General features: G+C 37.9%; 2 protein-coding genes and 2 long non-coding RNA genes across 4 annotated transcripts; 2 read left to right on the top strand and 2 right to left on the bottom strand.

The window, feature by feature from the left end:
- Window positions 1-1,704: 1,704 nt before the first annotated feature.
- On the top strand, window positions 1,705-10,848 carry LOC115235891 (tyrosine-protein kinase Src42A). The gene is given in 6 exon segments (XM_029807977.1): window positions 1,705-3,433; window positions 3,730-3,851; window positions 4,048-4,211; window positions 6,648-7,044; window positions 7,293-7,523; window positions 7,797-10,848. Coding segments are annotated over 6 exon segments (1,482 nt in total). The 5' UTR covers window positions 1,705-3,074; the 3' UTR covers window positions 8,006-10,848.
- A 466-nt stretch (window positions 10,849-11,314) lies between these two features.
- LOC115235888 (ras-related protein Rab-23) lies at window positions 11,315-16,546 on the top strand. Its single transcript, XM_029807976.1, has 6 exons — window positions 11,315-12,059; window positions 14,283-14,404; window positions 15,293-15,455; window positions 15,642-15,721; window positions 15,804-15,997; window positions 16,081-16,546. The coding sequence occupies exons 1-6, from the start codon at window positions 11,997-11,999 to the stop codon at window positions 16,209-16,211; spliced, it is 753 nt and encodes a 250-aa protein (XP_029663836.1). The 5' UTR covers window positions 11,315-11,996; the 3' UTR covers window positions 16,212-16,546.
- Window positions 12,068-14,270, bottom strand: LOC115235889. Its single transcript, XR_003884105.1, has 4 exons — window positions 14,188-14,270; window positions 13,630-14,027; window positions 12,347-12,589; window positions 12,068-12,240 (listed from the first exon to the last, which is right to left on the bottom strand). It is a non-coding gene; the product is annotated as an uncharacterized LOC115235889 (long non-coding RNA).
- On the bottom strand, window positions 14,268-15,333 carry LOC115235890. Its single transcript, XR_003884106.1, has 3 exons — window positions 15,285-15,333; window positions 14,770-14,975; window positions 14,268-14,335 (listed from the first exon to the last, which is right to left on the bottom strand). It is a non-coding gene; the product is annotated as an uncharacterized LOC115235890 (long non-coding RNA).
- Window positions 16,547-16,753: the final 207 nt, after the last annotated feature.

Here is a 16,753-nt window from a genome sequence, read left to right as displayed (position 1 = left end):
CGTCGTGTATCTCGGTAATAGGCCGACGACGATGGAAACGAAATCCATGCACTTTTTTGCAATCCGCCAGCTCGATTCGCTAGACATACGTGTCTTTTAGAAACGTTCTCCGAAATATTGTACAGAATGACAGCGAGAACGGATCGCGTTCCTCGCTTTAACGAAAACGATTGTAAGAGCGTTGTTAAATACATTTTGTCGATGTTTTCTTTTTGACAAATAAAGTAGAGTGTCGAGATTAATTGTTGTGGTAAATCGACCGTTAAAGTTTACTCGAGGAACAAATCCTAACACGGGATTCGTAGAAAAAATATTTCAAGCAGCGCGTATCGTAGAACATATATAGTGAATGGCAAAGATATGTATAGATATAAATATATATCACTGCCGTATAACACACATGTTGTACATAATTTATACAGGGTGATGCATGAAAAGTAGCCCGGTGCCTTCATCGTGTCTCTTTCTCCATATGTACGGCAATGAAAGTTTTATTAATAGTAAAAAAAAAGCAACAAATGACGAAGAAGAAACATTCTTGAATAAGATAATTTTCCAAATAAAAGACACACATATTTGTTATTCATTTATTATTGATAAAACTCTCGTCAACATTTCGACGCTCTAAAATCTGCTAAGACCTACCTATCTTTTCTCGCATCACCCCGTAAAATAGACGACCACTTTGCGGCGATTGTAATCGATTTTAGCTGTATTTTTCTGGCTTGGTCGAGATCTTGTTAGTCACAAGTTCACAGAGAAGTAAGCAAATACATCAAACGATATGTGCATGGAAAACAATAGTCTGTGTAACATACCTTGAATACCTTTAATCAGATGCAATTACCTTTCGTACGATTCCTTTTAATTGACACGTTTCTTCTTTTGATGTGTTTCTTCTTTTCTTTCCTTTTAGATTATAATTTTAGCTAGAATGTAAAAAAAAAAAAAAGATTAAGTTCATGGTTTAGAAAATTAGTTTCACCGTAAAAAGAACAAAGCTCGATTGTGTGGAGGAAAATATAAGCAATTGCTCGACCGAAACAAAAAACTTCTACAGTCGACAAAGCGCATGAAATATTGCTTTGCATAAATCGATTTGTTTCATCATTTGCATATAAAATTGTCGAGATAAGATTATCGAAAAATCGAGAGAGCTAATTTAGGAAATATAATATTTCATATATATACTTTAATACATTCGATTACATAAAATATTTCGTTAAGTATTCATCTTTTTATAATGTAATGCTTACCCGTTGTGTTTTGTCATTAAATATATGAAAACAATAATAATTTATATTATGATCTATCTACTTGAAAATTTCAAATATATCTTATTTCGTACGCGTATTCTATAGAAATATTTTTCTAGTGACACTAGTCGTCTAGTGACTATGTAGCAAACTTGCACAATCGCAGAATACATATGATAGAGAAATGAAACAACAAATCCAATGTGATGGACGCCATATTGCTGTTTTTTTTTATAGTCGGCGCGGGATTGGTTGATTTTTTTGGCGCGTAATTTGATACGAGCTTTAGCTTCTAGATTTTACACGAACAAAGTAGGTTGAGAGATATATTTTAATAATTATAATTATATTAATAATAGGTTGTTTCGTCTCATAAAACAAATCAAGGAATATAAAATTCTCACTAGTGGGAATTAAAAAAAAACGTATGATACTGCGTTTCATATCGAAATCCTCTTGAAGTTATACACGAAAGATATACATCCTTTTACCAAGCGCGCGTTTTGCGGTTAGTTAGTCCCAAAGTTCGCCACGGACGCGCCACATGTATTCCAGATTCGAGAAACGTATCTGAATCTGAATTCTGAATCTCAACGATATCCTGATCAGTCCTGACTGACCAGTCCTGTAATCGTGTGGCTTTCACCGCTAGTTACGAGCTGGTACGCGTGTGTTTGTGCGACCTGGTGATTCAAATGTGAAAAGGATCTCGTCGTATATCATACTATATACCGAGATCTAGCGCGGCCTGTCTGTCACATTCCGGGAATGTACGAAACGCGAATGATAATAAGGCTATCGACGGCGGATCTCATATTTATGGAGCGCACGCCGCGATAATACAATAATAAATCATCGTCGAACGGATGTAGGGAACGCCGACAGCAGCCACCGACTCGGAATTGGGCGTGTGTCGCGTATGAGAAGGCAATCACTTGAGCGAGCGCACGCGCGCGCGCGCGCGCACGCACGCACGCAACACATACACGGACACGACGGACACGCACGGTGGGCTTTTGACGGATCCGTGACTATTCGCCCTGCAATGGCGCCTGGCGACTCGCCTACTTTCTAAGCTCGCCGCGGTGAGAGGGGCCGCCGATCAGTCTCGCGTTCCACAAGCCGGATTGTCGGACTTATATGTGATCGTCGATAACGCTGTTTAGGAGGATTGGAATTCAGAAGAGTCCACGTCTCTAGAGTAGAGTTCCCTCTTTCTCTCTCTATCACCCGACGAATATATAATCGCGCGCGCATGCTGTTCTTCGCGGCGATGTATCAGCCTCGCGACAGGACGTCCCAGGAGTCCAGGATATCCGGAGAATGCGCGGCACCGCCTCGGAGCATTTCCTCGCGGATGTGATCCTTTCTTCAAGGCTCGTCCCTTCTCGCGCTATCCAGCCAACGATTCCGTGGCCTGTTCCGCTCCTCTACGCTCCGTTGTCGTCGGGACGACACAGCTGACACAGATCTCGCAGTTATGATTCGATCTTACGGATGTGCTGCGTCTCGTAGATCCCTCGCGGGGAATGTATGACACGCGGATTCATCTACGAAGGTGACTGGAAAAGTGCGCGCGACGATTCTCTCGACATCTCTCGATCGTTCAACGCCTAGATATTTAGGGATCGCTTCGTAGAACTGTACGAACTGTAACGTATTCCTTCGCGGTACGAATCCTCGTACAGCGATTTCGATTGCGTTGTTAAATGCAACGAGGAGGAGGAGGACGACGACGACGTGTCCCGTGGGCAACGACGCGGCGAATCATTTTTGAAAGAACTGTAGTCTCAGGATAGAGACAAGAACGAATCAAGCATGGGGAACTGTTTCAGCAACCCGACCGACGTGGAGAAGGAGAAGCCGGACAGGATCGGTAATCCCAGCATCGAGGCGGTCGCGTCGCAGGTTAATCCTGTGCCTACGCCACCGCCTGATCCCATAAGGCCGATCCCGCAGATCCCGGACACGGATATGTCGACCGCAAAGATATTCGTTGCTCTTTACGATTATGACGCTCGTACGGACGAAGATCTCAGCTTCAGGAAAGGAGAGCACTTGGAAATAATCAATGACACTCAGGGCGACTGGTGGCTCGCCAAAAGCAAAAGGACCAGGCAGGAGGGCTATATTCCCAGTAATTACGTCGCCAAACTCAAGTCGATCGAGGCAGAACCGTGAGTCTCGTTGTCGTCTTAATTAAATCGTTTTAGGCGATATTTTTTATCTCCGTGTAACACGGTGATAATTGAAACTAATACGCATGTTTGTGATAATAATACATGCAATGCGTTTAATATCTTATTACAAACAGGAACCCCCGAGTTTTATTGTACAGATCATAGGTGATTTTTATTTTGCAATTAATGTCTTTGAAAGTGTTCACTCGCGCACGCAGAGTAGAGTTGTTAGCAATTAAGAGGAAGGAGAGGGACAGATTCATAAATGTCATAATGCTAATTTGCATTTACAGATGGTATTTCAGGAAGATTAAGCGAATCGAGGCCGAGAAAAAATTGCTTCTACCGGAAAACGATCACGGCGCGTTTCTGATAAGAGACTCCGAGAGCCGGCACAACGATTACTCCCTTTCAGGTAACGTCATAGGACGGTAATAGAAACTACCGGTCGTGTCATAACGCGCGTCCAGTGCGATATCAAATAAATGAATAATGATTGGGACGGGAACGCGAAATGTAGCGCGCGATCTCTGCGAGAAAATTGCGAGGTCGTTATTTAAATCGCCGGAGTGGAATGATTGTTCGATGATCGATGATTGTTTGCATTCCAGTGCGCGATGGTGACACAGTAAAGCATTATCGTATCCGTCAATTGGACGAGGGTGGCTTCTTCATCGCCAGACGAACCACTTTCAGGAATCTACAGGATCTCGTGGAGCATTACAGCAAGGATGCGGACGGTCTATGCGTTAATCTGTGCAAGCCGTGTGTGCAAGTAAGTTTCAACAAGTGGCCGACACACGATCGAGAGCCTCCCGATGCAACATCGATGATAATTAACCGATAAATAATGATCGACGTGCTGTTTCTCGAGCGAGTTACGAGAATAGAGGAGGAGTTTAGACAGGACTCTGCGTTTAAAAACATCGTACATTCGGGTGTTGTAGCGATAGAGTTTCATTTATCGCCTAGTTAGGCAAATCTTTATTGACAAAGAAACTATGATCGCGACCGAATGCGCCGGCGAATTTATGATGTAACATTAAACGCGATTTCGTATGTTTCTACGAAAAGAATCGGCTTTGATTGGACGTTGAATTTCAATAACATTGAACGGGACGTCGAATCGATATTAGATAAGCCTTGATTAAAACGTACAACAAAAAAGAGCACACGATGCGACTTTAAATTGCGACTGAAACCTCTTTAACAATTGCACATATACACACCCAAATACACAAATTGGAGCGGAAATTAATCGAAATTTTTTATATATAAATCTCGATAAATTTTTTTTATTTATTTATTGCCTACTAACACTATATAAACTGTCTAAGCTCCAACATTTTTGCAAAAGCAACAATACGATCGATACTTGCTCGTGCCCCCCTCCCCCCACCCCCCTTTATGGTTGTGATAATCATAATCAAGTATATTATTACTCTTATTATTGATATTAAGATTGATATATTTTTTTGTCATTCTTTTTTATATTATTTTTCTATACTCTTTCATTATTGTTAGCGTTATTATTACTGATGCGCGATACTTGGAAATTACAAATTTAGAGATATAATACATTCTAAAGAAATATTTACAACATATCGATTATATCTGTGATTCTCGAAATCCTTATTCTTGGAAAATCGCGAGTAAATGAGACTTAATAACACGGCAAAAACGAGATATATTTTTAAATTTATATGCTGGAAAAAAAAAAATAAAGAGAGATATCAGAGATTTTTGAAGCACTTGATAAGCTAATTTACTTACAAAAGTTCGATGTCTGAATAGATTGTGTTTGTTTGTCTGTTTATTGCTTGCCCTTCCTCCCGGTGGATTTTCTTGGTAAATTGAATGTCCTAATATATGCCATAATACATCGTTTTTTGATTCTGTTCTTTTTCTCGACTTTTTAAAACGCTTCTCCATTTGATTGCGTCTGGCCTGTACATACAAGCACAAGCCCGTTCTATACGGGATTATGTTTCAGAAGCAGTAGATTGTCATTCACTTAGAGATATCTGATATCGTGTAAAAGCTCTCTGTACACATTTGATGTAATTTCATATATATTTACAACAAGTTATCACAATTCCATCAATTCACTTAGCATCCTAGAGACACCTCGCGAGAGGTGCAATGTATAGGTAAATATTCAGAATCAAGATTGGCAGCACACACGAAAGAAACGACGGCCTTTTCCTTCCAATGCGAAACGTCACTCTCTCGCCTGTGAATAACAATTTACATACACGAGATATTTTCTTATAAATACGTATATAATCAATCTCTCGCCGTACTGATGTAAAAGCAAGACTTGCGCTTGTCGGCTCCAACGTATGTGTGTGCTCGAAATCTATATCTATATACAGGATGTCCCAAAAGCGTTTCTGCATACGTGTCTCTTAATCGAGAGGCAAACGAGCATGCTATCACGTTTAGATTATACAGGATGTTCTGTAACGAAACCGGGAACTTTGTCAGCGTGTTTGAGAAATAATTTTAAGCAAACAAGTTCGTATACATCATGAATCGATTTGACTTTTATCAAGAATGGAAAATTTATTTTAATATGTCAAAGTTATATATTTTTATACTTGAATTTTGTAATAATTGATAATGCAGACAAACTTTTTTGTTTAGACTAATCTCCCGAATATGTCGATTTCGCTTTGAAACACCCTATATATATATATATATATATATACGTGTTTCTGCGATTCGCGTAAATCACAACATGCTTCTTTTCTTACAATTAGCTATACGACATATTTGAGACATTCTGCATAATATTATTATTATATTGTTCATTATTTCATTTTCATCTGTCTTCGTCTTTCTCTTTATTTCTCTAAAACGCATATCTCTTTATTGTTGGAACGATCTTGCGATCATATTAATCCATCCGGGATTGTGGGTGTTACTTAACACAATTGCAGGACACGGAGAGACGTAGGTTTGTATCCGCGAAGGCAGAAGAGTAAGCGTTAGTGCTCTTTTTTTTCTTTTTACAGTGTGCGTAGAATTATCCTTTATGCCTAGCATAGATTCTTTTCTTATCTAAAAAGGGGACGGAAAGACCGATAGAGCTCTCGCCACATTAAAAAACAGCCAATAAAACACAAATTTCTTCTACTTGCACAAAATCGAGTCTCGCGAGATCCCTATTCCGACGACGGCTGATTCCCGATTTGACTTTGTTCGACAGGTTGAGAAACCCGTAACGGAGGGCCTTAGTCACCGTACGCGGGACCAATGGGAGATTGATCGTTCGTCGTTGAAATTCCTGAGAAAATTGGGCCAGGGACAGTTTGGCGAGGTCTGGGAAGGTTTGTGGAACAACACCACACCGGTGGCGATAAAAACGCTCAAGCCGGGCACAATGGATCCAAAGGACTTCCTCGCTGAGGCACAGATCATGAAGAAGCTCCGACACGCCAAGTTGATTCAATTGTATGCCGTGTGCACGATGGAAGAGCCGATCTACATTATCACGGAATTGATGAGGAATGGCAGTTTACTGGAATACTTACAAGGTACGCAAGCACAAGGTACGCATGGTTTGGCTCCCTCATTGGCCTTTTTATTGTCTCTAACTAAATTGTGTTCTACACGAACAACAACAAATCAAGCTATACAAGCTCTTAAATTATAATTAAGGGAGTCTATGAAATGACGTTATTAAAAAATTATCGATGATTTTCAGCACCTTATTCTTTGAAAATATTCCTGTTAGAAAAGTCCGAATGTTTATTAAAGCGCTTTAAACTTTGAAAAGCACTGTTTCTAAAGAGAACAAATCTATTTTTCAATCGTTTAATATAATGCATATTTTCTCATTAATTTTGCAAAGAGTCATCCCGAAATATTGCTGCAAAATCAATAAAGCTAATATTTGTATAATCATATCTTTCCGTTGGATTATTGTTATAGCGCAATTATGTACAATTTTTTGCACGCTTTCCTATCAAGTGGACCGCGCCTGAGGCCGCCAACTACAGCAAATTTAGTATTAAATCCGACGTATGGTCGTTTGGTATTCTCCTTACTGAATTGGTCACGTACGGTAGAATACCTTATCCAGGTAAGTCCTGTACTCTAAGCTTATTCTTTCTTTATATGTTCTTAATAAAAAGTTGCATAACGTAAATAAATTCATATAAAGAATTAAGCTTAAAGTTTTATTAATTTAAAAGAGCAAATGGAGAATGTGAATCTTATTTCTCAGGCTTAGTGATATTCAGTTTTGCTATAAGGAATTCACGTCCTTTTTGCAATTCATTCCTCAATTTTCGATTAAAGTAATTTGGCATCATGAGGTAGAATTAATAAAATGTAAACGCGTTTTTCTTTTCAGGTATGACAAACGCTGAAGTTCTTCACCAGGTGGAGCACGGCTATAGAATGCCGAATCCACCCAATTGCCCCGAGACGCTTTACAATATCATGTTGGAATGTTGGAACAAAGATCCTATGAAGAGACCGACATTTGAGACACTTCAGTGGAAACTCGAAGACTTCTTCACTATGGAGGGTTCCGAATACAAGGAAGCGTCTGCGTATTAAGTAATGGATATTTCTCTTCGTAAAAACGATTCTTCCTTCACATTACTCTATTGAAAGATGCAATCGATGTTGTTATATCGATGGCGGTCATTACGATTTTCTTCATTGATCTATATATGCAAGTTTTCACGGTACTTCTGGAAGAGTACCGCGACCTTTATACTCGAACGATCATGATCATTTCGCGGACGATGGTGATAGTATAATTTTATTTAATGATAGGTTTTTCTCCTTTTCTCTCCATCTTCCACGATTTTCTTTCTTTTTCTCCTTTTTTTACATTCTCGTCTTCGCACATTGTATCTGCCATAAAGCTCGAAGATTGATATTTGTACATTTTTACTTATATGACTTGACAAACGTATATATTGGCATTTTGATATGCTCTATCGTCGCGCGGCGACGAGGTTTTAGATATCGTTTTAGACCGCAGTAAGAATGTTATACACACATAGACGTTAAATGGCCTTTGTAAAATCGTTTATAAGTGTCAGTTAATGTGAGGTAGTGACCTCGACCATTCGTAGGTATGACAATTCCAGATGATGATGCCGCGCGATCGGCAATAATAGCGATGTAATATATTCGTGTGTACGATATTAATATTGTATTTCCCTTATTACAATTCCCGTACGCATTACGTAAGCGACGATCAAGAGAGTCAATCCTTCGATAAAACTGTACTACCGACAATGTTAAAAGGACAAAACGACGGACCACGGATGCACAACTTTATCATTCCTTCTCGTTCGAGCGTAACGACTCGGAATTCATTACGACGAACTCTCGGGAGATATATATACGAAAGTTTCGCCGACGAACGATCTTGCGCATGCAGTTTGCATGTGTACGCGAAGATTGAGGATTTATTAACCGGTCCGTCCAAGAGAATGCGGAAGACTGTTGTGTCCTTGCGGCGACTGCGTTGAACGACGTTATACCCTTTCGTCTATTTGTCGCGAAACCATTAGTACTGACTCAGCTAACTGCCAGCTAACGTTTTCTAAGGTACACTTGTTACTTGTAACATATAAGATCACCTTCCGCAAGTATACACGAGAGTGTACGCATCTACGAATGCACACTCAAATATCTGTGTATCGGGGATGTTTGCATCTGAAAACGTGGAGAATCAGTATATCGTCGAATATTTTTTAAGTATTCCAAAAAAGAATGTATTTACATCACATTATTAATCTTTTGCGGAGTCTCAAGCCGAGATATTCCCGGCACACGCGCAAGTCACTCGTTTGAAAATGTAATGCAATTCCATCTATCTTATCGCGCACGCATCGGATTGATCAGAACCACATTAAATGCTTGAATGACAATTGTCTTTATATAAGAAATAAACATAGTTTATCTTATCACAGATAGTTTACGCAAAAAGGTGAGATTTTTTCGGATTTACATATATCATTCATTTGCTTTTTCAATATCAAAAAATATATTAGATATTTTACACATTTATTTATTAAATATTATATATTATAATTAAATATATATTTACTATTTATTCATTAATTTTTGTACATTAAAAACTAGCTAGCTGCACATCATATGAATATAATCAGACCAATGGAAGATTGTCATATCAATCGGCTTGAGACCGCAAAGAGTTAATCATTATTTGGTTATACATTCATGTGTGTTATCTCGAATTTATCATTTTTATATATTTTTATAAATCGTGTTTAAGCGTTTTATTATACTCATTTGTCGCGTGATTTTTCACGTTAGCGAGTACGTGACTCGAATAATTGAAAATAGTTATTATGCGGATAAAAATAAGTGGATAAAATTAAATATACTTCATAAATGTATGCATTCATAACGGTAAATGATGTAAAATTATATATAGATATTTTAGCAATATGTTACTCTCTTTTAATACATATGCGCGCACGTGCGCGCTCCACACACACATACACATACACACACATGCAAAAATATGTATGGAATGTGCCAAAAAACCATCGCCATTCCTTTTGCCTATCGATTCTACGACGAATTTCGAGTCGACTTTTATTGCAATAAAAATTTTATTGTAAAGACTTTTCTTTACGATTAAAAAATTTGTTCCATTAACTTCGTTTTAAGAAATAAAGTGTCAAAATAATATTACGCTAATAAGAAAAAATTCTAGAACTACTCTAGAAAAGTCGACTCTAATTTCGTCAGAGAATATGCCTCGGAGATTTGATGCACAGATCTCTTACTGAACACTATACACATGCATCTTCTGTTCTGAAGAAGTCAGAGCTGTGTTAATAGTACCAAATTGATCGTGAATTTCAAAGAGGTGTGCTCACAGGCGATATCATTAATCATACGATAAATTTTTATAATATTGTTATCACTTTGTGTAATGATCAATTTTCTCGTAGAAAATACGATTTCCTTCAGTAAGTACTATCCTCAGTTGTAGAAAAAAACATTTAAAATTAGTAAAAGAAAAAATACGTTATTTGTAAGAAAACAGATTCAAGCAAGTTATTGTTCATTTTGAGAAATTTGCAAATATCGCCAAACTGTATGCAGAAAATTATCAAGAATTATCATTTATGATAGCACTATAGTAAGAATTAATTAAGATAAAGAGACTATATATAATTAAGAAATGTAATGCAACGATTACAAGCACAAAACGGATGAAAGTTTACTGGAGCTATTTGTTAATCTTTATCCGGGCAAAGTTTTTTTCTATAATATTGGAAGGATAGAGAGGTGCGATTTCCTTTCGAATAATTATGTATAATAGAAATCTGTGGCGAGTGAAGATAAAATTACGTTAGATGTATAAGAGAAATAATCGACAAAATAAACGGAACAGTTTTGTTTACGAAAATGAAATTATTCGAATACCGACTGTCAGATATCGGCGAAACTTGTATAAGATAAGGATTATTTCAGATAACAGTTTATATATCAGATATCTCATTTTAACGAAAACAGCTGAAAATTTTTCGTATATAAATTTGATATTCTACACAAAAACTGGATTGGAGAAAAATTTTATAAAAGTTCATCAACATCAATATTATTTGTAGACAACTTGAATAGAGCTTTCACATTTCAATTTAAAAAAATATCTTGTACAAACATCTTTTGTGCTAAAAATTTCAATTAAAGAAACATTTTTTGTAGGATATTAATTTATGTTTTTATTAGAATGAGATACTATATATATATATATAAAACTTTTTGGCAAAGGAGACTATTTTCAATTTTTGATTCCAGCAAAATTTGGGACGCGTTTAATCGTCAAATAATAATTAATTTTTTTTTTTTTTTTTTTTTTTTTTACAGGAGAATAAAATATGAAAAAGATTTCTCTCTCTCGTAGCAACACGAACGAAGAGAGCGGAATTCTTGTAGAAGTCCGGACATGGCTGCTCTAGTGTCTCACACACGAGGACATTCACTAGACATACATGTAAAATCACCAGACCTGCAGGCGCGCGTCGGCGACAGGTGTCTCCTGCTGTACACAGGTGTGCTGTTCAGTCGGCCAGTGGTGGTCAGCGGCGCGCATTCGTGCGTGCGTGCGTGCGTGCATGCCTAGCGTGCGTGCATGCTTGCGTGCATGCGTGCGTGCTCCGTTCCGTTCCGTTCCGTGCCGTGCTATTCGTGCCGCGAGAAAACTCACCTCCTCCTATCTTTCGCGAGACGCGGGTTCCGTTCCGTTTCTTTCGCGGGCGAGGTGAGACTTTTCCCCGCGAGAAAGTTACGGGAAAAGAAAAACGCGGCCTGACGCCGCGTATGTGTCGGAGCTGTGTGTGAATAATGACTCGGCCAAGGCGCAAAGTCATCGACTCGGGAATACCGAGGTGCTGAGGAGAAGTGAGTGAGACTCGTCTCTCTCTCTCGTTCTTTTTCTCCCTCGTTTTCTTTATAATATCACGCCGTTTTCGGATAAAAGCTGGAATTTTTACACGCGCACGCCCAATCGATCGGAGAGGATCATGGATCCGTGTTGCGGTGGGATATTATGTTAATCATCTTTACGGTCACACACAGAATGCGGGAGGAAGAGCTCGAGATATCACTCAAGGTAATCGCGGGACTCAACCGTGGTCTGTTCTATTTCCTTTCAGTTTTCAGCCATATCGCTCTCTTCGTTGCATTTCTTCATTCTACTCTTCGTTCCTTTCCACTTTTGAATCCACCAGCCTATGTATTTCTATTTTATTCCATGTGTAGAAAGTGTAACGAGAGGAGGCCGGCGCGAATTCCTAAAAAAGGAACGGACGCATTTTTATATAATTCATCGTGATTTTCCATCGGCGAGAAAAGCGGCTCTTCGTTATAGCATGTCGTTGCGTTACGAAGAGTTATTACTTGATTCCACGGCGAGGCCACAAGTTCGCCGATCGCGCCGGATCGGCCGCGCCGCATTTTTTACTTCACCTTCTCTTAAAACGTCCGGTCCTCGTCTAACGATGAGTAATTCGTTTCACTCGAATATTCACTTTCGGCAAATAGGTGTAGTAGACTTTCGACGAGATGACCTTCAATATACGAATCCCTCGAACGATTTAAAGATGATTTCGCAAGGAGAGACTGGAATGGAATTTTGAAAATCTAGAATAAAAAGAAAGAGAAAGATATCTGTTGAAACATATCTGTAAACGTCATTGTATAATTGTTTTATTATTTTTAATTTATTATAAGAAGAGAAAATTAATTCAATTTCCTGAATTATTTTATCCATGACATATGTATATGATCACGGGCGAATGAAATTATTAATGATATTTATACGCAAATTTATTCTCGCAAAATCTATTTATTTAATCTTCTCTTCGCTATACAAAATTTGCCGACATGAGCGAAGAATGTAAAACGCTCGCAACCCCACCGGAAATCGACTCGATAAGCCTCGCACGCGATTAGCACGCGAGTTACAATCGGGTGCCGTGGCTGATCGATTGCAGAGATTCGAGAATTATATATATGTATACATAATTGAGATACGGGATACAACAACAGCGTAAAACTCGATGTAATTTTGAGACTGAGCTTCCAGTTTAAAGCATGAATATAAAATTTAATAAAGAAAAAAAACATAGAATCAATTTTCTATTTGCAGGCATTTGCGTGGCATTCATGTACGCTCTTGCATCTAACTATTCAATCGCACAGGTGTGCTAAAGTAGTATGAATAGAAAAAGAGAGAAGAGAAATAGGGAAGCGCGCGCATATAGGATCTCTCGCGCATACGAGCTTGGTGCTGCTCCAGTGATCTCTGCTTATCTTTCGATTGCCGGTAACGGTACCTGCTCGTGTTTTCATCGCGCTGGTCACCGGAGAGACTACATGCTTACGCCTTTTTTTTTATTAATATTTTATTTATATACGGTGTCCCGGAATTACCGAAATACCGTTCTTTCTCCGTAAAAAATATCGAGGATGATGTCATCATCTTTCACAATTTTTCAATTTTTAACATTATATATATTTTTGCAATCGAGTGTTAAATTAAGATGTCATTCAATCGTTATTTATGTTACGTTTATCTAATTTACGGTTCATTTCTGATTAAGTTATCACATGGTATTTCGAATTGTACACTATTGTTCCGGAACACCCCATACTTTCTTCATATTTCCGCGGTATATTACCGGATTCCAATCGAACGAGGAGCGCGGTATGATGGTCCGTGGTTTATGGCTATATCGGAACGATTAAATCAGGATGAAGGATGATATTGATGCGAAATATTCTAGTGTGCCTTATATAGTCATTAATTTCAGCGCATCGACGTTCGACTTCAATATATACTCTCGTACACACACGAGCATTCCTGAGATACTCTATATCGTGATGCGGGCCATACATGTCATTTTGAATTTTAAGTCCTAAATCACATGCTCGCAGAAGCCAGGAGATCGTTTTCGGCGACCGGTTTTTTTTTATGGGCTTACATCTTTATCGATGTAACCCACTTCCCTTACGCGACATGCCGTATAGACGGTATTTGGCGAAATTATTTGGGTCACATTTCTCATCGATCGTCAATCTGCAAGAAGCGAATTTATTGAGAATAACTCGGCATTAATTTTTTGCCAAATTAAATTTTCAATCTTTGGAATATTAATTGAATGATCATTTCTATCATTCTCAATGCCTATTAATCCATTTACTTTGAGGACAAATTAAAATTGCATTAAGATTCTTACTTAAATTTAAAATAATCCTTGCCATGATTATTGATATTCTTCTCTCCAGGTATATTCTCCGCTAATAAAAAATATTTAATATTTTTCTCATTTAGGTGGTGATAGTGGGCAACGGCGCCGTGGGGAAGTCGTCGATGATTCAAAGATTCTGCAAAGGTACATACACGAGGGACTATAAGAAGACGATCGGCGTAGACTTCCTGGAGCGTGAGATCGAGTAAGTAATCGCTCGTGCGTTGCGTGTCGAATCATTTTAATTGAAAATTACTTGACTTAACAAGCTTGACATTCGGAACAAAAAGTGGACTAAAATTTTAATCTACAATGTTGTATTAAGTTATTATTAATTATAAATTTTCGAGACCCAACGGAGATCATTGAGAAAATTTCGAGAAAAAAGAAAATAACGAAAGAATATTTGTGACATTTAGAGCGCAAAAAAAAATCTAAAAGCAGACATTTCTCGAATATTTTCAAAAATATTTTTAAACACAATCGTGGATGTGCTATAGTACAAATGAAATCGATTCGAATATTATACCAATTTGATTATTAACTGTCGATCATCATACTGCTACTTACATGTATACGATTTCGAGACGCGACGCGCCTGAGAAAAACCCGATTTTAATCATGCCAGCGCGAGCTACCGTGGGATACTTCTCGCATCCCCCTCCGAATATTCAACGATGTAATGTCGGTCAATGTAGAAGGAAATTTTTGTTTCGTTGAATATGTGTGTGCGATCCATCTTTTAATATCCATCATATCAATCACTTTTTGCATTCCTAGGGATCAAATAATTCGCAGTAACGGTTTGGAAAATAATTCATAAAAAAATTATATATGTATATATAGGATTAAAATTAGAAATATAAATCAAGATTATTTAAAATTGAAATGAATTAGATTAGAAATATAAATTAAGATTAATTAGGATTAAAATTAACATTTTATAAACTTTGCGTTATAATGACATCTTTTAATCGACGACTTTAAAAATCTTTTTAAAGTCGTCGATTAAACGATTTCTCGCGATATCGATTGCTTTAATAACATATGGATAATAAGTATGTAAATAAATATTTTGTGCTAACATATACAGGGTCGACGGCGAGGATGTAAGATTAATGCTGTGGGATACCGCAGGACAGGAGGAATTTGACGCTATCACAGCGGCTTACTATCGCGGCGCTCATGCCTGTGTCCTCGCTTATTCGGCCACCGACAGGGATTCCTTCGATGCTATTCCGTCGTGGAAACTCAAAGTGCGAGTCTATAAGAATAAGCTTCATTCGATTCTAATTCTTCATCTTTAGCTCTTCCTGAAATTTAATTTGCGAGAACATCAAAATTAATAAATAAAAGTTCATAAAAAATTGAAAGAATTACTTAATACACACAATCGAATCTTGAGGCACTCCGTATAATCTTTCTAAAATTTTCTTTTACAGGTAGAAAATGAATGTGGAGAAATTCCCACGGTCCTGGTGCAAAATAAGATCGACCTTGTGGAACAATGCGTGGTTGATCCGTGAGTAATTTCAATCAAATTTCTTGGAAAAAAAACGTAAATTTGTATCTATAAAACGAAAACCACTTGGTATATATTATAGGGACGAAGCTGACAGGCTCGGCCGCGCCTTAGGCTGCAAACTCTTACGGACGTCCGTGAAAGAGGATATCGGCGTGATGAGCGTCTTCCGGCACTTGGCATCGCGGTGTCTGCACGAGATGCGTCGCTCCGACGACGACTATCAGGACGACCTGAGATTGTACTCTGCGGAACCGAGATCGCCTTCCGTCATTAGTACGAGTAGTTTAATTGCGCTTGTAAAAGTCCGTAATATTCATTTGTAATGTGGATGACGTTGCATCTTTTCTTGCTTACAGGTGCGTTCAGTCCGGACGGATCAATGTGTGGCCGTAATGCCGGTAATGGAACGATAATCCTCCGACCGGGCGGTAAAACGAAGAGTCATAAAAAACGAAATTTCGTGAAGAATGCTTGTAGACTCTTGTAGCTATTTTCTCTATAGTATACGCACGTACGTATATGATACAATATTACATTGCGCTCACAAAATATCGCACGGAGGTGTATACGTGATATGTGTGCCTTGTAAATATATATAGTTTATTCTGGTAAGCGAAACAGGGATGAGTGATTTTACAGTGTCCAACAGTGCAAAAGCTCGTCAAATTTTTAACTAATGGCCTATGGTAAAAGTTACAACTGTAAAGGATACATAGTATGCATATCACATTTGATGGGAACTTCTTAATTTATATGCGATAGAAATAATTATACTCAAATGTTAACCAAATAGTGTAGATTACAAGATACAGAAAAAAAAAACTAATCGCAGACATTAAGTACAACTCTATGCGCATTCGCCACTGCGAATGGGAATACGTAATTTTGTAAATTTCTCTCGCCATATATTATCATATTAAATAAAAATTATCATTATATTTTTTTAAATTATACTGCATTCAAAGTTCTAACTGTGAAGTCAGGGTTACAATGCCAATATTAATAGAATATTAATGATAATAATATTAT

Source organism: Formica exsecta, unplaced genomic scaffold, assembly GCF_003651465.1.
Source record: "Formica exsecta isolate Colony F162 unplaced genomic scaffold, ASM365146v1 scaffold237, whole genome shotgun sequence".
Taxonomy (NCBI): domain Eukaryota; kingdom Metazoa; phylum Arthropoda; class Insecta; order Hymenoptera; family Formicidae; genus Formica; species Formica exsecta.
This window is presented reverse-complemented; position numbering and strand designations above follow the sequence as displayed.